The 27,570-nt window shown below is 48.7% G+C and overlaps 1 protein-coding gene across 4 annotated transcripts in view; it reads right to left on the reverse strand.

Annotated features, from left to right (window-relative positions):
* The window catches only part of FGF12 (fibroblast growth factor 12), a 223,109-nt gene that overhangs the window by 123,751 nt on the left and 71,788 nt on the right, over nt 1-27,570 (reverse strand). Inside the window, exon 1 of one of the 4 annotated variants that reach the window (XM_068691763.1) lies at nt 5,521-5,672. The exons of the other annotated variants lie outside the window; for them this stretch is intronic. Coding sequence (XP_068547864.1) covers nt 5,521-5,608 — 88 coding nt within the window. The 5' untranslated portion in view covers nt 5,609-5,672. Of the gene's footprint in view, nt 1-5,520; nt 5,673-27,570 lie in introns of those variants that run through there. 4 annotated transcript variants of the gene reach the window in all.

Below are 27,570 nucleotides of genomic sequence, written 5' to 3' on the forward strand. Positions count from 1 at the left end.
TCTCAAAGCCTGCTGAACTGTTGATGATATCTCTACCACCTGGCTGTAAACGTCTACGACAAGCAGCAGTTTGGCCAGTAAAAAAGGAATAGTTTCCTTCTGGTAAGCAACAGCAGAGGCTGGGTGAGGAGAAGTGAACTGATTTGGGAACAAAATAAGTAAATGAGCAGCAGGTCATTCTCACAAACAAAGCCATGGGATTTGTTTTTTTAACGAACAGTGCTTTGCAACTAGTTGTGAATACCTCCAGAAAAAAAAGCAAAACAGAAAGCAAGCCTACCATCAGTGATATCAAATTAGTTGGATAAACAGGAAGAAATTTAGGGATGATGCCTGTTAGAAAAGGTTGAAAGCCACTCACCTAAAGCAATGACTCTGCTAAGCACAAGATTATCTTAAAATGGGAGTAGGTGCATGCGTTAAGAGTGCACTTAAACAGTTCGCTGAACTGAGACCCCGGTCTGGAAAAACTCCTTGGTCTTGGAGTGGACGTGACCTAATGATCTTCACACAGCTCTTATGTTGAAAGCTTTTGCTCTGAAAGTCAGCTGTTTCAAGCATCTGCTTATGAGCGTGGATTATTTTGTTACTTTCACATTGGAAAAGCAGTAACACAAGACAGAATTTGTGTACACAGTTATTCAGGAAAACCAGTGGAAAAGTAGAAAAAATCTTTCACAAACTTTTTGGTTAGCATTTCCCACACAGACTTAGAGTTTGTAGTGTGTCACAATTGCCCATAGTGTTTAAACTCAAATTCTTCCTCTGCCTTAGTTTAGTTTGGGAGGTGAAAAAGTTAAACTTCCCTCCTTTGCAAAACCCTGTAAAACTCTCAATGACAAGTGCCACAAAGCAGCCTACCTTTGCTTCAGAGAATTGCCTCTCACCCTGATTCCAGCTTCCTAAGAAAACTCAGATGACGCTTACTTTGCCTGAAGCTGTTCATTCACCAAAATAAAGCATTTCACAAATATTCAGCGTCAGTGGTGCTCTGGTTGGACCCAGAGAAGTTTCAGACCCAGAAGAGTCACTGAAGGCTCCCAGTTCCAGACTCCCAGCTCTGGAGCCCAGCCACCTGGCCACCAGCCACACACCTCACACCCAGGAAGCCACCAGCCCCACCTTTGCTTTTGAAGATTTCTGAAAAATTTTATCGCAAAGTGAAATGTAAAGCCCTGCGTGAAACTGAAGACTTTCCTTCACATAGCTACATTTACCTGGCTATGAACGCTAAGAAAAAGTTAGATGTATGATCTTTAAAATCATTGCAAACTATATCTCTGAACTTCTGCATGCCAAGCAGTCTCACCAAGTAAGAACTCTACCAAAGTCATTGTTGGTAGCTCAGACAGGCCAGAGGTACCCCAGCACCACAGTTTCCAGGAGAGATACTCAGCGTATGTCTACATGGGAAGGTTACTTCAGAATAAAGGAAAGCGGGGATTTAAAATGCTATAGCTATTCTTGAATAATACCCTAGAGGAGTGCTCCTATTACAAAATAAAAAAGAATTTTCATAGTTTTGCTTAATTCATCTCCCGGATGAATTAAACTAAATCAGACAAAGGTATTATTCCAGCTAGCACATGAATGTCAACAATAGGAATTACCCTGCAACAGCACATGCACTTCATTTCCACTGGTCAGTAAGCATTTCACTTTGCAAAGACACACAACGGGATGGGGGAGCCTGAGCAGAATGCACACAGGGACACTGACACACTTTGAACAGCGGCAGGTAAGGGAGCTGTGGCAGGAAAGGAAAGATGCCGATGATCCCCAGTGCAACAGCATCACTTCTCAGCCCTGTGACCAGCCTTCAGCTCACCAAGTCCCCTTCCCATCTCCCCCCAAAACGCACACACAGTGCTCTGAGCTGCCACACACGCACAGATCACTGCACAAGCTCAACAAGGAACGCCAAGCAAAACAAGGCCCGTCAGTTTTGCTTGTAAGCCCAACGTTAATCTTGAACATGCAATTTTACATCCTACGTGTGTGAGCCCTTTTGCATCTGCAAGTGCAGGCACATTATGGCAGTGCCCCAGATAGTCTCAGGACAAATGCAGAGATGTGTACGGGGAGTAACAGACAGGCGAATAGCAGAGCCACAAGCTGACCTTGCCTACCTAGACAGAATGCTCATTGCTACTGCCCCAAATATCAGGCTTAGTGTTGTGATGCATGGAGAAATATAAAGACACTCTGTGCCAGACAGCATTTTAATCTGCCATAAAGCCAGCATCAATCAGCATATTTCCAGGAGCATCTCCAAATTTTACCAGTGTTAGAGTCCCAGTGAGGCCGAGTTCAGGGGTTACTTTCAATATGATCTTAATTTCTACTGGAGGCATCGATTTGCAGAATGGGGATTTAAACCGAGAGGTACTTTTTACCCAGAGGTTTGAAAATAGATTGGTCTCTGGACACAGCAAGGCCTCTAGTACTGAAAACAAAGCTGAAAATGTTGCTGCTAGGTGCTTTCATTCCAGCTGATGAGACGACATGAGAAATATCTGTGGTTTTAGCAATAATGCACCCAGACAGGAGTCTGTACAGGAGCCTAGTGCAGAACAGGCAAAAGACAGAACCCCTTGAACAGCCAAACACTAGGTCTTACAGACGAGGGCTGAAATATTCACCAGGAGAAGTTTTCATGCTCCTACTAGTGTAATTAGTACTTTTTTTACATCAAGTCCCTGCAAACCAGGTACTGGTCATCTGCAATGTTTTTTCATAACTACAGTCACAGTTATATCTCTGACTCAGTGGTTATCAGATGTTTATCTCAAGCCTAGCATTGTAGCAATCTATTTTGTTATGTTGACTTAGAAGCTAAAAGCAAAAGTGATTCTGGCAAACTGCACATCCCAAGCAAATGGGGAAATTTATTAGCAGAGAAAATAAATTAGCCAAGAAATAAAGATTTAACAAAATTAATTATGATATCATCCAGAAGGGAAATAACTCTGCACGTGCAATACAATCAGTCAGCTCACGAGTTGTGAAAGTGAGATAACAAGTGATGTGCATGGAAGATGAGACAGGACATTGCTGTGCCAAAATACTTGCAAAGAAATCCACAAGGGATTAGAAATAAATCTCTTGTTCCGTACTGCTATGAATTACTTGCACTGCTGTGGTACCGTAGGGACCCATTAAACCACATTTTGCGAGGTGCTGCTCCAACAACCAGAGAAGTCTGCCCCTGCACAGGCTGAGACGAGTGGCAGCAGACCTCAGAAGCGAAGCATAAGAAAACAGCAGGCTAGAGACAGCTACGAGTGGAGGTGGGGTGTCTCAGCAGAGTGCTAACAAAAATCTTGCTAAGATTTTTGCTAGCATCACAACAGAGCTGCACAGCACTCTACAACCACCTTCAGTGTTTCGCTGTTTTTCTTTGAAGTATTATGCCTTAGTTGCTGTCACTCAGGAGTGGTCGAGGGCTCTGAGTCAGCACCACACACAAGTATGAATCTGACTTCAAGCACGCGTTTATATCCTTATGACTTGTTTTCATGAAAGAAAATGAAGGTAGAAGGAGGCTGAAGGTCTTGATCAATCTGTTGGGTAACCTGAGCGCACAAAAGGCCAAATGGCCAGGTGGTTGTGCCAAACTATCAGTACAACTCCCCAGACAAGATGATCAAGGGCATGGAAGTAGCTCACAGCACTTCACGCCGTTGCTGTTGTAGCCTGTGATTCCGTGGTCCTTCCTCTCCTGTAATTTATCATTCTTATGGTGGTTTACATCTCTGACGGGCGTAGTCCCACTAGGCACAATGCCACACGTTCAAGGGCTGTTGCAGGCGCATGTACCTATTTCCTGAGGCATGCTGACTTTTCGAAGCAGTAGCAAGGAGCTCTCTCCTCCAGCAGGCCCAGACAGCTCCTCATAGGCGGCAGCTTTCTTTTTTTTTCCCCCCAAATTTTCATATTTTTAAAAAATTCAAGTCCAACCCCAATGGAAAGGCAACAAATGCAGCCAGGAAGATGAAACATATTTGAGCAGCCTGATTCAAAGCAACACGACACAGCTGGAGCGGTCCCTTGGTGGCCTTGTGGTGGTTTGGGCCCAGTACCTGGAGAACGGGGCCAGCTGGACATAATGACAGGAGAGAGTTCCCGTGGGGTTTTATAGGCCTCTTTGTAGCACAGCATCATGAAACACAGACTATACAATGTCCAGTATCACTCTTTGCAGAAGAAATGAGGAAAGATTTGGTCACTACATATCCATCAATCATGTCTTAGCACGGGATCCATCAGAAAAGCCAAACCATTGAAAGAGGGTAACTGTCAGGACACTACAACCAGCTCCTGGTGCACTGAAGTCAGAGGCTGCCACAGATGCTCCTTAGCAAGGCCAGAAGGAAGCCAGGCCGCCCCAGCAGCAGCTCCCCAAACACCGCCCGTCTCTTCCCTGAGTAACAGCGAGTGCTTATGCGGGAGGTGTGGAAAAATCTCTCTCACGAGGCTGAGATCTCTCACAAGGAAACAACATCAGCATTACAAAATGATACTATAAAGACATCCTTGTAAGCATCCGGTGCCCAAAGATTGCAATGGTCAGGGTTCAATAGGCAGATCCAGCAGAAAGCCAACCAGGCACTGAAACCCAGTCAAGCTCAAAGCAGCAGGCTGAGCTTTATAACTTCTACAAATCTTAAATAATAACAACAACACGGAGTTTCTTTCCATTACTGTTTACCCAGTGTTGTAGAAAGGGAAAGGCAGACTCTTGAAACATGCACAGCACAAAGGAAGCTGCAGAGACACCACTGATAGGACTTCTGTAAGATCACCCTAAAACTCAGGAGAGGTACCATACCAACCCAAGGCACTCGTATACTTCATCCCCTCTTCAAACACCACTTTACTACAACTCAGGATCAAGCACATCTCCAGCCCTTCACCCCACTGAGCGCCCCATCCTCGTACAGCCTCTAGCCATGCTCCTTCCCTGACAGGCTGGGAGCCTCCCACCCCCATCGGAGGCAGCCAGGGGGTTCCCTTTGCTCCTCGGGGCATCCCCACTCTAGAAGACGTCCAACACCCTCCAAGCAAACACTGGTACTGCAAACAAAGGGGATGGGGAGCTCTTGCAGAGCGCCCAGCCCCACACCAGAGTCTTGTGGGGCTGGGAGCACCCTGGGGAAGCTCAGCCCTAAGCTGACCAGGGCTTAACGCTTATGGTGGGGGTCCCAGATGGGGTGGGGGACACACACATGAGGGGCTGCTCATGAGGAGAGGGCTCTGCAGGGAGGAGAGAGACCCGAGAGGGGGCTGCCGGTGGGATGGGGGAGCCAGGTCAGGAGGGGAAGGCACCGGGCCGAAGCTTTGGGGTCAGCACCACGGACAGATCCCGGGCACCTGTGGGAGAAGGAGGAGGAGGAGGAGGAGGAGGAAAGGGAGGAGGAGAAAGGGGATGAGGAGGGCGAGGAAACGGGGCCAGTCCAGGCCGAGCGGCGCCCGGGCTGGGAGCCGAGGGCGGCGGGGACAAGGACGCGCGCTCCCCACCTGGGCTGTTGCTGGATCTCAGGCGCCTTCCACAGAGACACTGCAGCATATGCGAGCCTTTCTCCAGGAGAAGCCCGAGAATCCTCATGGATTTCACTTTGTGGCGCCCTCCCGCTGCTCGGAAAAGGGACCGGCCCCGGAGCGGCCGGCACTCAGCGGCGGGGCGCCGGGAGCCCCCCTCGGCCCCAAACTTCCCGGCCCATCGCCGCGGCCGGGCACCGGGGGAGGATGAGGAGGGGGGATGAAGAAGGGGGAGAAGGGGGGTTGGGGGCCCGCCGCCACTTCTCGGGACTTCTCCGCCGGGGAAGGGCAGGCTGCGCCGGGAAGGGGGTCGGGCTAGCTGGAAGGACGTCAAGCCCTAGAAACGCGAGCGGCCGGCTCCCAGCCCTGCCCCCTGCCGGCACGGCCCCCGCCGGGACCCCCCCCCTTCCCCTCCTCTTCCTCCCTGCCGAAGTCCCTCGGGATCCCCCCCGGGAACGGGGAGCGCCCCCCGGCCCCGCCGGCAGCGGGGACGCGCCGGGAGCCCCCGGGCTGGGCTCGGGCAGCGCCGGGCAGGGGCTCCCCGCTCGGCGCCGGGCACGGGACCCGCACGGTGGCCCAGGACACACCTCTCGGCTTCGGGCACCACTAGCAGCCGTGCCTGCAGGCAGGGCCTGCCTCCTGTCGCTTACGGGTCCTTGTTTCCACTTCTGGAGCCTTTTTTCCCACTTACGCATCTTGCTTCCACCCGCAGATGCTACAGCGACAGCGCGGGGCTGAGGGCTCTCTGCCCAATCTCAGCCTTTGGTCTCTTTTCCCTGCTTTTAACCCATCACAGCCAGGTTTACTCCAAGCTCAGTGTTTGAGCTGCGCAGCCCAAGACCCGGGCACAACCAGGCACCTGGGGAAAGATGCTTTCCCCAGAGCTGATTTATGGAACTACTCAGTGCAAAACCCACCCCACACAGCCTGCATGGGAAGCTTCCTCCATGGGAAGGGGAAATACACAACCACCTCTCCCATGAACTCTTTCACCCGAATACATCACAATTCAAAAGAAAAACTGAAGTTTTTCTGGGGGCTGCAGTTAGCACATCACGCTCTGTGTGCACATGGGGACAGAGGCCGCGTTGTTAACTCGTGGCAGGATGCCCCTCAGCTCAAAAAAAGTGAGGCACAGGCAGCACCTGGGCTGCAGCACTGGGAACCCCACTAAGATGGAAAACTAAAAGCTATAAACACTTGGAGATTGGAGCACCAAGGCACATCAACCAGGGATAGCAACAAAAACGTTGTTCTGCGAGAGGCTATTGAGGATTTGTGGCAAAACCAGTGTTTGTGAGAGCACCACAGTCTTTCATGCCCTTAGTAAACACCCCCACAGTTTCAGTTTTCCTCTCAAACATGAGGAAAACAAAACAAAAAATGAAAATGCTAAATGTTTCATGAAATGGAAGCTCTTATTTTCCAGTCCGTCCTACTTAGTACACCGAAAACAGCACTTAGCTAGAAGCAGAGCCAGTAGCATAGAGCTCAGCACCATTAAAAGGATGCAAAGTAGCATAGATGCCAGGGATTAGTTATTAATAAACAATATTACACAGGACCTGGCAAACTCACCAAGTCACAGAATAAAGCCAAAGAGAACCGCCCTTCTCTCTGCACGTCCCCACTTATCCAGGACCTTTGTTCCAGCTGAAACCCTCAGCAATGCCTGCTCTACAGCATTTGGGGAGCACTACCAGGCCCTAGCAGGGCTGACACCAAACTGGGATTGCAGCTGTTACCTCTCCCCACCACCCATGGCTTTCGTTTCTCTGCTGTACCTGATCAGTGAGGAAAATTGTAGCCCCTCTAAAACAAGGCCAGAAGTAGTTTGCGCAGTGAAACCCTAAATCAAAACCAGTGGTTCTGGGGTACTTCAGTAATGGCACAAAAAGCAACAGCCCTGTCTCTGCAAGTGCCCCAGCAGCGTGTTTGAGACGAGAACAATTCTGGATCTGGCAGATCAAGGACAGCACAGCGAGATCTGAAGTCAAGGTGCCCTCCTTGCTTAGCAGCCAGCGTGGAGCCATAAATGAGGGGGCTCTGATTTAGAGATGCCAACGCTGAAGTGCAGCACCAGGTACCAGGAGAGAGGTGCACTGAGGTGTTATCTGCGTTGAGGCAGCGTAGGAAGAGGTAGGGGCTATCGCTCGGACATGCAAAGATGTGCATTAGACAAGCTACAGAAGTCTGTAAGAAGAACAAATTAGAATGCAACAGGCAGCTGAAGTTTGAGACCTCTGTTCATTAAAATAACACTTCTCGGAAAAACTACTCAGAAAAAATCCACAAAACTACCAATAAAATAACCCCTATTTCCTTGAGGGGTTTCCATCATCATCCAGCCAGAACGATGAGCCAGGCTTGATAGGTTGTGATCTGCCAGCACTTGTGCGTGAGGCTGGCTCCAAAGGGGTCGGATCCTGCCTTACAAGAGCAAAGGGGAGCAGAATCAAACCGGTGAGAAGAGCGAGCGAGCGTTCCTTGGCATTTCTAAAGGAGGGGCACGAGGACTGCAACAAGCACACGTTCTTTCAAAACTGAGTAGGTTTAAGTAAGCTTCAACAGCAAAATGGAAGCATAAAAACGGCAAAGGATGATTCTTTAGGAACCGTGATGCATGACTCAAGTGTGTACATGCCACAAACACTCAGTAATACCATGTACCCAATTAGGTAAGTGTTCTCCCAGTAAACAAAGCTTATGGAACTTAGAAAGACAAAGGGAGCTGACATAAATCAAGATAGTGCTAGATAAGTTAACTCATTTTAATCCAAAACCAAAGCAAACCAAGATAAAATTTATTTCTCTGCAAAAGGCCAGCATATGTTCAGACGATTTTTTAGTGGGACATAAATCTCGCTAAGGCTCCACTGATAAACTTGTATTACTAAATAGTAATGAAAATAACGTCTAAAAAGTTACTGTGAAAACGTTACAGATATTTAAGTTTTGCCAGGTAGAAGCTGGGTATTAGGAACAATAGTTCTTCAATAAAAGCAGGGATTGCATTTGCTGGAACATAAAGAAAGCTGGGAAAGACTCATTGAGGTCAGAAGACAGTTGCAGGGAACACAGTGTCATGTGTGTTTCTCCCTTATTAAATTAAAATGCCATTGGCCTTCTGAAGCACAGAACAGAAACGAGAATATGTTTGGGATTATGGAATTTAAATTAATACCTTCTACTAAAAAGAGGAATACACTGTGCTCCGATCAGAGAAAAATAAGGTGATTTAGCAGACAAGGCTCTTTGCTAGGTATTAAAATAGCATAATGTGCAGGAGTTATCAGTTAGCAAAGCCCCAAAAAGAAAGTCAACAAAAGCTCAGAAGAGACCAGGCAGGAAATGCAATCCCCTTGTATTCACAGAAAGGCTGGTGCTGATCTTTCAAGGTGCTGGGTCCCTTCTGTTTCTGTTTTCACCTACATTGACCACCTGCAGGCCTTTGAACGCCGTGCCTGGTTCGCAGATAAACAGCCTGCACAAGTAGGTCATTTTTGCGAGTCTTTGCCCTCATTACATTTCCTGGCCAAGTGCAGGTGGATGTGGTGAGAAATGGCCCATGAGCCCCGGCAGCTTTGTTCAGGCTGGCACCAGTACTGCCCTCAGACCTTGCCCCCCTTCATAAACCCACACATCTCCCTGGGAGCACCCGGGGCTCATTTCCCGACCTTCACCCCATGGATCCATCTGTGATCATTCAGGGTATGTTCCTCAGCAAAGCCATAACCACTTCTTCCCAGCATCTTTCTTTGCAGGAGCCATTTGAGCAAAGCCTGCTCAGGAACAGGCTAAAAAATTACATCTCTTTACAGTGCAAGAGCTTATCCTGCTGTCATCATAATGCTCTGAGTATTCGTGTCTTCCTTTGTCCCCCCTTCGTGAGGCAGGGCAGTAGCAGAAGAGCAGTGCTTGCTGTAGAGCCGTGCTAACCACACGCAGCTTCTTCTCACCCAGCTCCACCGAGGTGCAGAGGCGGTGGGGAACTGCAGCAAGAGTTCAGGGGGGTGCCGAAGGCCACAGGACGATTTGTGTAAGTAAGGAATCTCCTGTCATTGCTCGGTCTGGTGATTCAGGGAGAGGATTAGCCTCTTCCTGACCAGTAAAAAATTGTGCCCATTATAAGCCAAAGATTGCAGCTATTTTCTGCTGGAAACTACCAGGGAAAAAGCATATCACACACACACCTTCTGACAGCAAATGGAAAATGAGGAAAAAAAAAAAAAAGCTCGATTTCGTACATCAGATGAGAAAGACCAATTTCTTAGTTGCCTTTCCATGCTCAGAAAGCAACAAAGCTCACGTGAATGCATGGGAACAACCCAATTACTCCAGCTGCTGGTGGGGAAACTCGCCTGGTGAAACCTCAGCCCCCTCCCAGCTCACCAAAGCAGATTCAGATAAATAAAGATGTCCCGTAGGCTCCATCATTCAATAGGTTTATCCTCAGATATACAAAAAGCTCAAGGTAGTAGTTGCATTTCCAGACATTAAAAAGAAATCTCGCGTTGTATCAAATATCTTGAATCAGAGTTAGTGAAAAGTGGTTGTTCAGGATATTTTTCAGCACAGTGACACTTCAGAAGCTGGAACTTTAAAGACTTCTCCAGGCATACTTTGGTAGTAATGCCACTGGGTTCGAACGGATGCTCTGGAAAACAGAGCAAGAAAGGGGCAGCCATACATTGTTCTGTCCTCCCACTGCCAGTGCCCTGCAGCTCTGCGATTCCCTCATCCACGGGATGTCTCACAATGCATTTAAAAACCCTTGATCGATTTCTCCACAACAAATTTTTGTAATTGGTTTTTGAAGCCAGTAATACTGTTGGTCTCCTCCCTGTCTTTTGGCAAGAAGCTCTACAGGTTAATCATGCACTGGGAGAAGCTTTCATTAGTTTAAAACGGCTTCTCGGAAGCTCCATTTAATGCTCACCTTAGTAGTTACACCGTGAAATGGTAATTTCATGTTCTCCGTGACAGTCATGGCTTTAGACGCCTCCACCGTATTTCCCTTCTCAATTGTTTCATTTCTGAAGACGCTGAAAATGCCTAATCTGTTTCATCTCTCCCCGGGCAGCAGCTCTTCCATATGCTCTGCTGACCTTGTCACTGTTCCCTTTTATTTGTTGTTTGTTTGAGGAGGAGAACTAGAGCTGTACGCAGTATTCGAGGTGCGAGCACACCGGCGATGTCTAGTGTAGTGCAATGAGAGCTCCCATTTGCTCTGTACCTTTCCCAGTAACTTCTGCTTGCTTCTGCTGAGCTAGCACTTTCAGACAGATCCACAGCTTCTCTGAGGTCTTCTACCAAAGAGGAAACAACCCCAGGAGCAACCCCTACCATTAATGACCATGAATAATTTGTTTCATCCGTGGGTGCTTTACCCTGCACCCCTGACTTTATGCTGCTGTTAGCTCACCAGACACTCAGTTTCAGGAGATTCTTCTACAGCTCTTTCCTGCTCAGTTCTGCTTTCCTTCCTCCAAGTGATTTTGTTCTGTTTGGCAATCTACCTCCTCTCCATCCCCTTGCTCTTCAAGAGCAGTTAGGACCATGCTGGACCGCAGATGTCTCTCCCTCCTCTGGTAGTTTCCCCACTCCTCAGACCTGACCCGTTCTCTTTGAAGGGACCCCTCAGTGGGGGGAACATCTTCAAAATCCAAGTTCATGACTTCAGCTGGATCACGTTTACCCAGATGAGAGAACTCAGAAGGCAGGATCCCCCCGGCTCTTCCCTAGCCGATCACACCTGACTGCCAGCCCCCTGTGGGGTGAGGGGCTCTGATTTCTTGCAGGTGGCTGAATTCCAGCACAACCCCCAGGCATTGCCCCATTGTGCTTCACACCCAAGAGTTGCAGAAGCACCTTCCAGAGGTGCCCTCCTTGCTGGGTGTGATTTCTGCCAGCTCTGCTCCCCATCCGACCAGTCTCTGCAGCCTCTCACGAGGGAAAAGCGAGCAGGAAGGCGGGAGATCTCCCCGTCTGCTGATCCCTCCGGGCTCGGAGATCATGAGAGAGAAAAGCAGATTAAAGAGCCATAATACAGCGAGCGCTGGGAAGTTCTGACCCACGGCACCCCGGTAATTAAGGTTATTAATCCATAACAGGCAGCGACAGCTTTGCCTGAGACATGACCCATGCTTAGAGGGCAACAGCTCGCCGCTGTGCCAAGGGGCCCGGAGGCAGGCAAGTCCCCAGCCAGCGGCGCTTGGGACACCTTGAGCAGGTGACTGCTGAAATGAAGCCAATGCTGGAACTTCTCCTTCAGCGTTGTTGCATCTTCTAAGTTCATCCAGAACACGCTCTTGGTTCATCCCCGACCTGCTGCGTGACATGTGAGCAACTGGCAGGCCCCTTTCCTCATTTAAGAGCACACAGCTAATCCATCCCTCTCACAGGGAAAGGCTGGCAGGCTTCATAAAGATTTTCTCAGGGTGAGTGTGGCAGACCACCTCTGCGAGGAGCCAGCTCCCCCTGCCCGGCAGCAACCCCCCTGCGATGTTGGCGTGCCCCTGGGGTCAGGCATTACGAGCCTGCCCATCTGCCTGCTTCCAGGGACACTCCGAGCTCCGGTGCTGTTTGTTCAGGCACACCGACAGGACACGTGTATGTGTAGCACAGTCTCATCCGGACAAGTACTTGCCCAACTCCCCCCTTGGGAGCGACGGTACAAGAAACGCTTTCCGCTCCAGTTCACAGCTCCTTAGACCCCAGTGAAGTTGCTACCAGGGCACAACAGCTCAGACCCTTGCTCATTAGCTGGTCACTGCAGCTAAAGACACATTTAAAACCTCGATTGCACTGGCAAGACCCCTCCTCTGGAGCTCACAGCTCCCAGCTCCTCCAGTGCAGCATCGCTACGGCTGCGGGGGCTTTGCCAGACCCACACGCAGGTTGTCCCTGCTTGTCCTCATGGCAAAGAAATGACAGAAGCTGGGCATTAAATAATAATATTACAGAGTAGTTATAATGCACCTATACATGTACTGGAAAGTTCATGTATCGAGAGAATTGAACACTGGATTTATGAGACCTTTAGAAAAGCCAACCTGGAAAATCTTGGCCTCCCATTGCATGTTTTTTCCATGAGCTTAGTTTAGAGGATTTTGTGGCTGGGAAAATTCCTTTTGGAAAACATCTCTCACGTAGTGCCATCCTCACCAGAGTGCAAGAGAGAAAGAAAGATCCTCAGAACCTCCTCTCTCAGGGACCGCCACTGCTTTTGTTTGGGGCAGATGCTCCAAAGAGGTCCAAAAATCAACACTCGCTTTTCCTTAAAGTGACATTTTCTAAATTATTTCAACTTTGCCGAAATACTTCGGTTGACAACATGATGAAAAAGTCTCGGTGAGAGACTTTGACCTTATCAAAGCAAAACGTTCCCACAAGTTTCTCACACAACATTTGACATGCGTGCAGGAAAGAGGAGAGGTTGGGCTGCTCATGCTTTTAGGACAAACCGTCGATGTTAGCCACCCCGGACACTGCCAGCCACGAGGCAGAGCCACCTCCTCCATCCTCTGCTGGGGCAATAAAAACAAAGCCAGGTAACATCTTTGGGGTTCTTCCCTGCCTTTGCCTCAGGTCTTTTAAGGTTGCTGTTGTTAGCGTTTCTCTGCAGCCATCAGGACCAGAAAATAACTATGTCAGGTTGTGATTCTTACGTAACGGCTTGGGGATTTAAGAAAGGCCCCAAATCTGCTGAAAGTTCGTAACGCTGCTTTGCAGTAATCATGCCAGTGACAGGTAACATCGCCAGCTCCCAGGGCCAGGAGCCACTGCTGCCTTGTGACATGCTTGGTAATGGCCTTGCTCTGCCGCTGCTCAGACTGATTATCAGCCCCTGGGAAGCCCTGCACCCCTATGGGGAGGTAAAAATCCTTCTTTCCTCAGCAGCTGGAGCTACCTGACCTCCAGCCAGCCCTGCGTTAGCCTTGTGCCTGCCCACACCAGAAGAGCCACAGACATCATCCAAACAAGTGCCACGTGATGGCAGTACTACATTTTAGGAATCCTGTCCAGTGCCTTGCAACCCTGAGATAAGGAAGCCCATGCAGGATCAAAAACCAGAAGTGCAGACCTCAGCCATCCCCAGTGCTGCCCAGACCCATGCACTACTTCTTGCCAGGAGCAAGGGGCACCACAGCCACCGCTCCCTGTTCCCACAGCTGTGTCCTACACGTTCAGTAGCATAAATGGGGGAAAACGTCCAGTCAAAACAAAAATGTTCTGAACATGCTCTCACATCACACATAAACCCATGGACCACCACCAAATCTAGCAGAGTGCCGGCTCAGCGCTCCCGGCTGTGGTGCAATCACTGCACGGCCCCAGGAGGTCCTCGTGGGGCTGAGTGGGGCTCCTGTGCCAGGGACAGAAGCAATGGGAGGTCTGCAAGGAAAACAAGCACGCAGCAGGAGACATCCCGCCCAAGCCACAGCTTCCCTCTGTCCCAGCTCATCCTGGCTCAAGGCCCGCTGGAGCAGCTCGTTGTAAAAGACAAGCTTCGCTCTTCATTTCTCAGGACAGCAGAGCCCTGAGCGCAGTGCCAGGCAGCACATGGCATTTGAGGGTGTGAGGAATGGAAAGGGCAACTCCCAGGAGGCTTTCTTTCCTTCCCCCTGCAGGGGTCACAGCCACATCAGCTGCTTTTCATTCCCTTGCGCTCAGCATCAAGCCGTAATGAAGCCATAAGCAACTCAGCATCACACAGAAGTGCTCTGGTCCAACAGCGCTCCATGCAGGGCAAAGAGGGTGAAAGGAGAAGGATCCTTCTCAGGATGAAGCTCTCATGGGACAGACTGCCCAAAGGACCTATTGAAGAAGCTGCTAAAAGGGGTCTGAGCCTCTGGCCAGCTGCACCCTGACTCCTGGAGAAACATCTCCAGGCTCAGACAGGAGGGTTCCAGAGCTGCCTCTTTGCCCTCTCACCTGAACCAAAAGAAGAGGGCACATTTCTCAGCAGAGATGCCAGCTTTACTTGCACACCATCAGGGAGGCGCCTGGTAATGGGCCTCCATTAAGGCAGAGTAAATTAATAATCAAGAGCAACCTCTGAGCTGACATCTGCTCCAGCCTGTGGGACAGCCCCTGAGCAGCTAAAATGAGAACAGGCCCATTCCTGGGAACAAGTCACTGGGAAAACACTGGGCTGTCAGGGATGGAGACAGCCGTGCTTGGATAATCTCATTTTAAAATTTCTTCCTTCTATTCCTGCCATCTTGGTTCCTCACATAGGTCCTCACCTTGTAGAAACCGTTGGCTCACGCCTGTGGTACCCCACGATTTCTTCCTTGATATTGTTCTTACCAAGGGATGTTTGATGTGGGATTCTTGCCGAGGCCAGTTTGCATTTCCCTCAGGGGTGCTCACATTGACTTAGGATCGATGAAGATGAGCACACGCTGGCTTGGCCAGTATAAGGGCTGCTGTTTATAAACCTACATGAAGTACTTTCCCTGAGCGTAATAATTGCACGGAGATGGGCCCTTCGCTGCTGGCAGCAGTAGGGGTCACTGCAGCATGTGGTAAGTGGGAGAACTCAACTAAAAATAAAAAGCTAAGGGGAGAAAAAACAACAAGCTGAACATCTTGTGACAAGTCACCCCAGAAGCCCTGTCAGTCTGCCAGGGCTGCACTACCTGGGAATTTGGAGGGAGGCAAAGCCATTCGCCGTCTGATGCTCAAGAGCTCTTTAGCCCACTCCAGCTTCAGCTGCTTTCCGTTGCTGGCTGCTTTTAACCTACTTTTCCTCTTCCAGAACTCTTATTTCTGGCTGCAGCCTTCATTAGCAGAGACATGTTCCCCATTCTGTTCCTTCCAGAGATGTAGGCTACATCCCCAAAGTGCCTTTTGGGAAAGTCAGCTGAGGGTGCAGTGCCCTGGAAAACAGGGAGGAGCGGAGCTTCGGGGGTGTGTTTTCCCTCCCAGTTCTCAGGATCCAAACCCAGCTGGTGAAGCTTTTGGATGGGGTTGTTCTTTCCTAACCATTGCCAGCTTTGTTTCCAAATGCGATGGAAAGACTGTTAAGGACAGAGACCTCTTTTCCTTTTCATCATCTGATTTCTTTTCCTTTTGATAGGTGATGCAACACTTTCTCTGTTGTTTTGTGTGTGTGGTTTTTTTTTTTTTTTTTCAGATCTCCATTTCTAATGTCCTCTTATACAAGAAGCGAGGGAAGAGGTTTGCACAAAAACAATCTTCCAGGAACCTCAGTGATCACAGCTGAAAAAGCATTTTCCTGCTGATCCAACTGCAGAAAAATCCAGACAAAAAAAAAATCCAAGGAAGATGTTTCCCTGAGTGGGATGGATGTGAACTGTTTCCTATCAGAAATTCCTCGCAGCCGTATCAGCAGAGCGCTGCACTTAGTTTAGGGCTGCTGGGAGACTGGAGCAACTCCGACACCCAAGCAATTACACAGCCTGCAGTCTTGAACCAGACTGAGTCCAACCAGCCCTTAACACAGCCCAAACAAGCTTGCATCTTGCTGCAAAAGATGGTGTAAGACGTACCTACGACTACTGGCATTAACTCAGGATGTGTCATCGGTTTTGGAAAGCATCAACACCAGAAGACAGATTGGGGATGTATTGGGGATGTTGAACACCAGCAGCAGAGCTGTTCCCACGGCAGCTGTGTAGAAGGCTAACAAATCTTGTACAGAGACGCTGAGGTTGGCACTTCTGTCCTGCCACAATACCGCTTCTTGGGAAGAGAGGACTGAAAAAAAAAACCTACCACCACTTTTTTCCCTTTAAGGTGGCCTTCTCGTTGTGTTTACTGCCCCACCAGCCTTCTGGTCTTCTTCTGTCTCTGGGTTTTTGTAGGCTAAATCCTGCTACCAGCACAACAGGCGCTGGCTGCTCTCCACCCCGAAGCTCTGCCAGGCTGGGAGATGGATGGAGCGGGCTTTAAACGTACGGTGATTTGCAGTGGTGCAAGAAGCTACCAACAATCCTGCTGCTCAACGTGGCAGCCTGCATCTCAAAGGGCCTCAGCGCAGCTGATTTACAAAAAACACTCAAAACAAAAAAAGCTCTTATATTTCACAGCATCTCTTGTCAAACCCAGTCTCTGCAATGCTCTTGCAATTAGATCTCCTCAGAAAACCCTTATAAATCCTCCCTGCATGTTTCAAATACGGGAACTATAGAAACACCCAGTGCAGATATGCATTAGGGAAAAGCGCACGTACTTCCCAGCAGTGCCTTTATTTTTATTTTTTGTGCCTTCTGTGCAGTGGGTTGGTGCCATCAGATGCCAGCCTCACACCCTGGACCTTTTTAGTTAACAACTTTTTGCTTCTTACAACCAAGGCACCTTTCAAAGCTCTGCCTGGCTGACCACTTGACCAAACCCACGAGTCCTCCCTACGCAAGGCACAGTTTTGGCAACACGCGGCTTTTCAAGCTCACAAAGAAACAAGAAAACCCAAGGCTAGGAGCTCTAGGAGCTAAGAAACGAGAAGAGTGAAGGTGATAAAGCACTGGAACAATTTAACACGGTGAATCTTCCACCGCTGGACAATTTTAAATCGAGATGCGATGTTTTCTCTGTTCGACGCTGCACTTCAAGCAGGAGTCAATCGAGGGCAGTCTTGCCGCTTGCTCTCTGCAGGAGCTCAGCCTGAGAAGATCACAAGAGCCTCTCTGACCCCATAACCCAGGAATTAATGCCTGGGTGGAGCTTCTTGTAAAATCTGCCAAACCACCGCCCTTTAAATCCCTACCTATGACTCCTCTGCCACGAGGCCATGACACAGAATCAATTAGAGAGCGGGGAAGATGGAAAAGGGAAAATAAACAAGAAGTCACTGAACAACAAAGACCAAAGCACGGCGACAGGAAGATGGAGCTGTGAGCACTGCCCTGCACCAGGCTGAATAGGACCTATTCTGGGCTCACGGATCACGGGAGTTTTGCTGTTACTGACATCACCAGTGCTCAGTTTGTGTCCTCTGCTCAGCCGCAGAGGACGCGGGTTTGCTTTCTGCAGGGTCACAAAGCCAGCGTCAGTCCCAAACACTGAACAGTCCCACGGCACAGCCAGCCTAGGTACGAAGCTCTTCTTTCATTTTAGCTCCCTGGCCAAGCCATCTTTGCAGCTGTAATGCTAGGCTAAAAGAGACTGGATATAAACAAAAGGAAAAAGAAGAACAAACCAAAGCTGCCTTCCCATTGTTTTTGTACCAGTGCTTTGGAATCAGCAAAAATAACCTCCCTCGTCAGATCTGGGTTTCTCAATGCATCTCCTATAAAAAGTTGGCAGGGGACTGAACAAGGAATGAAAACTGTACCACACAAGTCCTCGGAAAGCCACCAGAGGGTAGCAAAACATTTTAGAGAGCAGCTAACCGGAGCCCAGACAGAGCAGCCTGATCTGCACCTGCAGCTCTCCTTACCTTCCTCTCGCTGTTTCAGTTATTCAGGAAAGCCACGTTTTTACTCACCCCCATCCGTTCCTTTCTCAAAGATTCCACCTCGATTTCTTTGCAGGTGAGAAGGGAAACTCATATTTCGTGTTACTCTCGCCCTGCCCCTCGGGAAGAGGCTTGCCTCTCCCTGATTTTCCCCGTGGTGCCTGCATGGCCCCCAGGCCAACACTCCCCTGGGGCCGTGGGCAGCGCACAACCTCCTAGTGAGATGGAGGGGCTGTGTAGAGGTGGTACCACACCATGGGGAGGAGAAAAGGGGGGATGAGGGTCCAGAGGGCAAAAAACTGTGTCCAGCAGATTGGGTGAACCAGCCCTGTTGGTAAAGTCCCTATAGTAGGAGCCATGGGATTAGTGCATGGCCTCACTCATGCACAACTCAAACATCAAACGCCCTGCCTGACGCGCTGATGGCCAGTCCCCAGGTTCTGACTTCCTCAAAGCTGGGAAAAGTACAGGAGAGGGAGGAATATTCATTTTTGTAAAGCCTTCCCCACCTCTCCAAAAGCCTCCATTCTCTACTTTGCAGATTCCCATCCTGGTTGCATGGAAACCCCTCAGCACAAGTGCCTCCAGAGCCAACAAATCAGCCCTGCCCCAGACCTTCTCACACCTTTTCTGCTGAGTGTTTGGGTAGGAAGTCTTGCACGATGTTTTTATTATTATTTTTAAGGCTCCCACGTGTGAAATTGTCACTGGGATTATTCAAATCAGGATGCAAGCAATCCCGCTGTCCTGTTTGCAGACGCTCTGCATGGAACAAGGAGACCAGCCAGGAGCTCGGCAAAAAAGGAGTCTGGCTTTTAAATAGCTAACTTTTCCATGCACAGTCTGCAGGAACCAAAAATAGCTCCTGAATATTTCAGCAAATCATTCCCAATAATTAAAATTGTGATGTGTTTGCTGTCAATCCTAAATGCGGTGAGAGCCATCGGGTAGATTATTCACTACAAATTATTCATCCAGCTGCATTTGCCGGGTTGAAAATTTCCGTTCGCTTAGACCTAAGCTCAAAGACTCCATCAAGCCTCTCAATCAGAAGTTCTTTCATATCTGCTCATTGCTAAAAAAAAATACACAAATTAGCCTTCCTTTGGCCATCCTATTTGTTAAATACAGGTACGTCTCACCAAGCAGGCTAACGCTGTAGTGCAGCTGACACATTGCACTGATTGTCGGGTTATATCTGTCCAGTGCAGCTGCTTTCAGTGCATATTAGAGAGATGGAAGTCATTAAACCTATTTTATGCAAATTACACCCCAGACTGAAGCATCATCCTTGTTCTGCCGAGGTGCTTTGCCAGATCTAATGATCAGTGCTTTGTCACAATGTCAGAAGGCAATGGGAGGTAAAGGAAAGGCTATCACTGACCTCCAATTTTTGGGTAAAACAACTGCCCTTGTAGAGAACTTAACTGCCAGCCTTGCCCCATCAATAGCTGAGATGAGGCATTTACTCACAAGCTCCCTGAAAAGGCACTATCAAAGCTAAAGACCTCAGAAGCACCATCTTCTTGTAGCATCATGAAAAATTTCTAGCATCGTCTAAATCCAGTCCAGCAGCTCACTCCTCCATTACATCTTCTGCATGAATGACAAATGTGAAGCAGAACACACTCAGCACAAGAACACGTTCTGGGCAAGGTCCATTTAGATGTCTTTTTAAAGAAAGTATCCGATATTTAAGGGTGTCTTCACGTTCTTGTAGCTGAGGTTAGCACACCTCAGGAGGACAAGATATTTTGGAAGCACTGAGCATCCCTGCTGGAATAGTCAGGGCATGGGCGTCTCTGTTCGAGATGGTCCCCACTGTCCCCCAACAAATCTGGATGTTTAATACAAACATTATTACAAATGACTCCACCAAGTTTCCCCAATCTCCAGTGCCACACTCCAGAAGATAAGATTGTAAGCTCAAACCCCTTCCTCAGACTGCATGGTATGTGCATTTCCAAATACAAACCCCTCCTTTCCATCATTTTTGCCCCAGTAATCTGTGTTTCACAACACAAAAGAAAGCTGTTGCCAACGTCCAAAACAGAGCAAGTACCTGGCAAAACAGGCTGCCTTTTTTAAGAGGACAGCTGCATTTCATTGCTATGCATTCGCATGACAGTCGCACTCTAACAATCCCACTAGCTGCCCCCTTCAGCGGGAAGCTACAATTAATTTTTGCTACACCAAATTAAGTACACACCTTCACAAGACAACTCTCTCCACTCTCCAACTTGCAAAAAGCACAAAGAAGAATCTTCCTCTGCTGAAAAATTGGCAAAGAGGGTGATGGGCAGCCCTCAAAGTCCTCTCCTGGCTTCTGCCTTGCCACTGCATGGTCTGTAATAGTCCTGCCAACGTCACAACTTCAGGGCTTCGACCTGCGTCTAAACCCTCTACTTCCAACCCCCTGAGGAGCTCCATTGAAGCTATTGTGTGAACACAGAGAGCAGCTCTATGCAACTTTTGGGAAGAATGACTCAATTTATAGCACCTGAGAAACTGGGGTGTTCAAGATGTGATAAGTGCAGGTACTACGCACTCCAGCAGATGCGATTAAGACCTCTGTTTGGTGAGGGGGAAAGGACAGAGCGTGGTGACCTGCTTATCTCAGCCCCCTCGCCCACCCTCTTTGGGGTCTGGCCCTGCATCCATGCAGCTCAGTCTCCCTGGGCTCTAGAAGCCGTAGGTTGGTACCACGCCTGCAACAAAAGCTGCACATCACGAATTTTTCTGGCTGCTGCTGCTTAGGAGAAAGTGACTTCCCCACAGGACTAAGGGGATGAGGCCATGGGTAAATCTGGAGGGTCGCTGATACCCCTTTGGGAAAAGACCCTGGTGATATGGGATAACAGCACTCCCGAGTCACAGTTCCTCACTGAGTGCTTCTCCTCCTCCTCCTCAGTGACGTGTTTCACCATCGTTCCTCAATGTCACCTTGATGGGGAGAACAACTTCTCAGGAGGAGGAGTCAGCCTGGAGCAACAAAAGCCACCTCCTGCAGAGGGAGGCCCACAGACGTGTGAGGGCCAGGACAATACCACCATGTCAGGCCAGAATTAAAACTTCTGAGTAGCTCCAGCTCCTCACTGACAGCCTTTATGTAATGACTGAAAGCAATTAAGGGAACAACCTTCTGTCTGTGCACAGACATGTCAGCGGGGGCAATCATCTGTGGCAATCCTAAACTCAAGCTTGGACTTGATGGCTTTCCAGTGGTGCAGAGAGATGAAGTTACCCCTTACCTGGGATGTGCCTGATGTCCTGATAAGAACTGTCAGCTCTGGCTTCTCACTCAAGGAGCATCCACCAAGAGCCTTTTTCCCTAAACTTTTTAGTTCTGTAGCCAAAGTGGCGTTTCGATAGCAGGTGGACACAGACAGGGCAGCGTGAGGGAAGATGATCAAATCAACAGAAAAAGAGGAGTTAAAGCCAAGTTTACATAGGCAGAAGAAGCACAGAAACATTGTGGGAAGACAAAGGCATTCATTTTCAGGTTTAGAATATGTGAGAACTGTACAAAATCTGGACCTGAGGCTAATAAAAGCAGAAGCTTACTAACAGCGGTGAGACTGCACGCATTCACATAGAGCCTACATGGGTGGCTCAGACTGCAAGATTTTAAACAAAAAGTATGTAATAAATGGGTTTAGGAGAAGCCTTAGTCTACAGAAAGTGATGGTTGCCTGCACATCATATTGCACCTGCCCCATTCAGCCATTAAACCCCATCCTGGAAGAGGCAACAGAGCTAAAACCTGAGGTGGAGCCGCTCTTCCCCCGTGGACCAGGTGTGGGCAAGGCACGAGGGCTAGAGCTTTGCACTGTGAGCAATCTGGGAAGACACAAATCCTCTCCCGTGAAACTCCTGAAATCCCATTGTAGCAGAAATTACCTTACCAGGGAAACAGACAAAAGACACAGCAGGACAACAGCTTTCAGGCTTTGTGTACTTGCATCCCGGTACTAACAAAAACTCTCCAGCTCTCACCCCCCAGCTGTGAACACCCTTGTTTGTGAGCCCACACCTCACCGCAGTTCTAGGTTCAGCTCTGACACATGTTCTTGCAGTCTCAGTTTAACAAAGAGCCCAGAACAGCAGCTCAGACTCAATTATAGCTCAAGGAAAAAACAGAGCACATGTGGTTTCAATGAGTGTCAGCTCATTAGAAATTTGGCTCCAGAGCACTACCCGGGAAAGACAGGGCTGGCTTCTCATCTCCTAATTAGAGCTGTGGTGCAGAGATTAGCGGGGAGCTGAGGCTGGGCAAGTGCCCTCCCCTCCTGCAGGTATTTGTAGTTCATCGCTGGTGTCTGCAGAGAGCTGCTCTGCACCCTGCTTTGGGGACTGCGTACCATAACCCTGGGAGTGCATCAAAAGGCTGGGTAATGCCGTGTAGGGCTGACAGAGCTTTTGGGGAAGAGGTTGGTAAATAAGCACAAAGCACAGCGTTTACCCAGCTCAGTGGGATTTTACCCCTTTGTTCCTGCCTCTCCAACTCAGATGAACGACCACCACCTCCCACCACTCCTGCTTTTCCACTTGGTTTTGTCCCTCTGGCTTCTGTGCAGATGCTGCTGATGGGCTCCACACCAGAAGGTGCTCTCATCTAACCACAGCTTACAGATTTCTGCCTAATTTGTTCAATAGCTGAGCTGTGTTTCCCCAGCTGAAGGATTCGTAGGGTGTCCTGCCTAGGCCCATGCACTCCAGAGGACTGCAGCTCCTGAAGGTCCCAGGGTCCATCTGCCCACGCTCCTGCCCATATCTCAGGCATCTCAAAATTCAAAAAATCTCTCAAAATTCAGCCTGAGGAGGCTGAAGTGGCGCTAGACACCCGTACTCAGGAACGGGCTCACCCACAAAGACTTTCCAGACAATTCTGTTTTCACCTCGAGTCAGATGACGCGCAACGTGAGCAGTTTGCCAGAATTGTCAGCAAATGCTTCTGCTCCTGCTAAAAGCCTTGTGTCAGGGCTGAACGGCAAATTGCTGCATCAGTCCTTAGCCCAGCCCCAAACATCTTTAAGACCGTCTCCAAGTGCCCTAAGCACCTCAGAAACACGTTGCCCATCTCACACACTCGGTCTGCGCTCTGCCATGCATGTTCGCAAGTGCAGCTTGAATGCTTCTCCCCCACATTTTTTTTTAAATGACATTTTCAAGAAAAAAATACCATTGTGACTCCCCCCCCCAATTCTGAAGAAGTATTGTAGTTGGGCTGACTAGGAAAAAAGTTCACATCTTCCACTAAGAAAAATGTGTGGGAAACTAGCATTTGCAAAGCATGTGGCGTAACAGGAAAGGATCGCCAGATTACCTGAAGAACTGTTACTTGCCTCCACTACAGCTCTATTTTGGTTCAAAGCCCTACTTGCAAATTCCCAGGAAGCAGATAATACAGATTTTCTCACAGTATTTCAGATTAATTGCTTCATCAGAGATGGAATATCCTCAAAATAGGATATCTATACGCTTCTGATTCACGTATTTGCCATTTAGGGCTCTTATGCATACGTGTATTTTTAATGAAGATATAGAACATCATGGGAAGAATAATCCGATTTGCAATTTTACCTATGGATTGAGTTTAGTGTGCAGTGAATCCAGGCTGTGTGAGTGTGCTTTCAGCACAGCCTTCCTTGCATTCAAAACATGATGCAGTGGAGAAGCCACAGGCTGAGGTGGATCGCACCCAAAGGGTTCTTCTAAGGCATTAAATCCTTTTTGCCATAAATTGATCGGTATCCCTAGCACATCCCCTCTCAGATGTGCTCAGAGTTCACAGTTTCTTCTTTTTCCAGAAAATTTCAACCTAGCCTTGCAACTAGTAAAAGCTGTGATAGAGAGTTCTGTAACTGAAGCTTTTAAAGAGAAAGTTGAGCAGGAAAAGAGATCTACAATTTGCAGACAAAACACACTGGCTACATCCATACCGACAGCTTGATACGGTGCCAAACACTAAAGCACCTCCTGACATCTATGGGCAAAAGGCTCTGCTTCCCTTAAAGGATGAGTTTCAGAGTTTAACCCAGGAACACTGCACCAGTCACGGCACACCACACCACACCACACAACACCCCAGAGCTTCCAGGGAAAAGCAGCTCCTTGTTGCAGAGTGCTCACAGGGAAGTCACTCCCAGACCCCAAACCTATATGAATAAGCCTCTCCGCACCTCCCCATCACCCTGAGGTCCCATTTTACTTTGAGGTTTCCCAGAACACTGAATGTTTTTCCCAGTATCAGCTTGCAGGGGCAAGAGCTTTGTTGTGTTTTCAGATTCAAGGATGAATTCAGAAGAACAAAAACTGCTTGCTTTCAGTGTGTCATCCTCGTCACCCAACAAGGTCTCAATGAAAAAGCACAGGCTTTTATTCCTTCCTATTCACCTACCTATAAATACACAAATAACCCCAGAAACAAGGAGCTCGCCACCCTTGAAACCTTCCAGAGAGACAGCACACACCGATCTGCACACCATCAGTGCTCTTAAACACGGTACAAGTCATCAGGCCTTTGAGGGAACAACAACCTTCAGAAGAAGGCGTTTGAAGTGATTAGGAAAGCTGATGGAGCACAACAGCCACAGAGATTTTCTTTCCACCTCTCAGCAGACACAGAATGAATTGACTCATCTCAGCACAGAACCACAACACCATACCTAGAAATGTCTTTATGCTGTATGTTGCTAACGCTGCACGCCCTGCGTGTACAAGGAGACAATGCAGCAATGACACCATGACAAGAAGTGTTAATTTTACAGCCCCAGCTCAAACTTTTTTTCCCTCTAGCAGACGTAAGCATGCAAAGTGGGATCCCAATTCAACCACGAGCCAACCCTGGCACCACGCTGTTGCTGATCCAACCATCTGGTTGGAAAGATTTTTCTCTCCCTCAGCTACCTACCACCTCGCACTCCATAAGCGACGTCTTATGACCATTATCAGCACCAATTATAAAAGGCATCTGCCTGCAGTGACAGAACTGAAACCTGCACGATAAGGTGTAAGGAAGGCTCCAGGCTGCCTGTGCTTACGGCAGCTCCCACGGGTTCACTGACGAGAAGGCACCGACACCTTTCAGAGCTACTTACAGAACTGCTGCCGGCAGCATGGCACAGGGCAGGGAAGTTGCTGAGCTATAGAAGCAGGAAAGGGAAGCGATGGGGTATTTAGGAACTGCCCTCATCAGTGTTCCCAAAGACACTTTAGGTCAGCAGCAGGGGAAAGAGAATGGGAAATAGGGGTTTGGGCAGGGGCATTGTACAGCAGTACCCCAGACCCCAGCCAGCACGCAGGCACCTTCCTGACCTGCTTCAGCAGCAGCCCTGCTGCCCTGGGGGTAACCATAAGCCAAACATGCCCAGGTGTCCACAGCACGAAGGCAGCAGCATGGGGACACTCCCACAATGTCTCATTCCAGGAAAAATACAAGGGAAGCCACTGCAAGTGCTATCTTGAGGCCCACAGACAACTGCTGTTGCTCCAAAACATCAACTGCCCTGCTCCATCCATCCATCCATCACTAGTGTGGTTCAACACTTTAAACAGGTTCACCATAAAAGCTTAAAAGAAAACATTAAGAAAAGATCCAAACAGGTTGTTATTCCTACAGGAGGCTGTTTGAGAAATTTGTCCCTTTGCTAGTCATAAACTTTCCTTCCGACTTCCAGCCTAAGTTTATGGATGTAATTCCAGTACTGGCACAGTACAAGGCCCTACACATCCTGCACATAAGCATCAAGATTTGTAAATCGTTTACAAGAGACAGGAATGTGCTGCCATCTGCACATAAAGGAGCTGCTCTGCAGTACATGTGTGCACGTTGCCATCCCTGGGGAAGGGGAGGATGAGTTAGGGGCAGCTGTAAGGTCACTGGGAAGCTGTTGCTACGCGATGGCTCTTTGGTGACTTAAACCAACATGAATTTGATAGCTCGGATTTAATCGAGCTAGCTGCAGTGGGTGCTAACAGGAATCCCTGCTGGCAGGCACAGCAGAGAACAGGCACCAGCAAACAGAAGAACAACAAAAGGTCTGATCCCAAGAGATGGCCCGGGCACAGGACATCACCTGCTGTCTGTCTGTGCCGCAGCTCTGGGACACCGACAAGGACTGTCAGTCCACACCTCCTCGTAGCCAAGAATGGCCTAGGCTGGAGAATGTCAGGCTGTTCTTTGTATTTTGGGCTCGACAATGTGTGAAGTGTCACAGCCCTGTGGGGGTCAGCCCATCATGGTAACAGAAAGGTCAAAGATGAAATTTAGGATCAATTCCCCCTTGCTCCCTTTTAAAGGGGAAGAAAGGAAGGATTTTATGGCCTGTCTTATTTTATGGCATGTCTTTAAATGAAGATGCTCAGTCCTTTAAAACCAAAAGACTCTGTCGTTTTTCACATCAAGTATTTCCAAAACCAGGTGAATACCCCAAGGTAGCTACAAAGCCAAAATACTTTATTCCACAGCATAACGCATTTTCAGTGTTTAAAAAACCCCAAACCCTCTACTTCTGTATTCCACCAAATTTACCAGTGAAAGAGAAAATACTGTGCTGTCCTTCCCTTATTGCAGAACCTCATCCTCAGCTCCAGTTTCAAGAACTTAAAATAAAAGCTACAGTCTGGGGAGCATCTGCCATGATTTTCAAATAACGCAGAGAGCTACCGCCAAGCTAGATAAAGCGTGATGGTCCCTGCGAGTGGCTGCCACAGGCTAAACTGATCGAGCTGCGTATTACACAGATGAGTACACAAGGCGAGATCTCGTGGCCGTGGATTGCACCGTTTGAATGACAATCTCAGTCCGGAGGGTGTCTGAACGCAGCCCTGCAGTGATGCTCCTGGGCAGAGCTCAGTGGGGCACAGCTGCTATGGACCTGGATGCTGGAGCTGGGCAAATCTCTCAGCCTCCGACACCTGCAGCACAGTTACTTCGCTCACAGGGCAAACTTTGTGAGCTGTACGTGAATGACAGATTTACCACTGCAGTAACAACTCCTTTTCAGTGTCTTTGTATTTGCAGAGCCGGGCTTTTCCACCAATGGGAAATTTAATTGAAATTTTGATACAGGCAAGGTCTGGGTCCAAAATCATAAGCATGCAAAAAAGGTTGGAATCACAACTACTCCCATATCCTAAACGTAGCAGCACATTCACATGCTCACTCTCATCCCCCATTTTTTTAAGGGAATTTAATATTTTTGTATTATAAATATACATACAGAAGCATTAGTTTCCATCTGAAGTTTTTGCTCAGGGACTGTCTCCCATACAGGAGAAGGAAAATGGTGACCCCAAGCTGGGAGACTTCTTGGGCTCTGCCCAGCTCCCAGCACTCCTGGGCGCTGTAGGAGCGTGGCACCAGCAGCAGGCAGAGGACTCAAGGGAGCACAAGGTTTGAGGAATAACCCCAGGATTGCTTTGCCATTTAACCATGCTAAGCAGGTTGAGGACAAAAGACCAAGGAGATGTCAGAGGGAGATAAACTCTGGCCCAAAGTGGGGCAGACCAATAAGTGCCATCGCTAATTGCTGCTCCCCAGGTAGGAGCTCAGGCAAAAACATCACCTGGAGCTTGAATGGGTTTATTGATATTTACTC

This window comes from Anas acuta, chromosome 9 (genome assembly GCF_963932015.1).
Source record: "Anas acuta chromosome 9, bAnaAcu1.1, whole genome shotgun sequence".
NCBI lineage: Eukaryota > Metazoa > Chordata > Aves > Anseriformes > Anatidae > Anas > Anas acuta.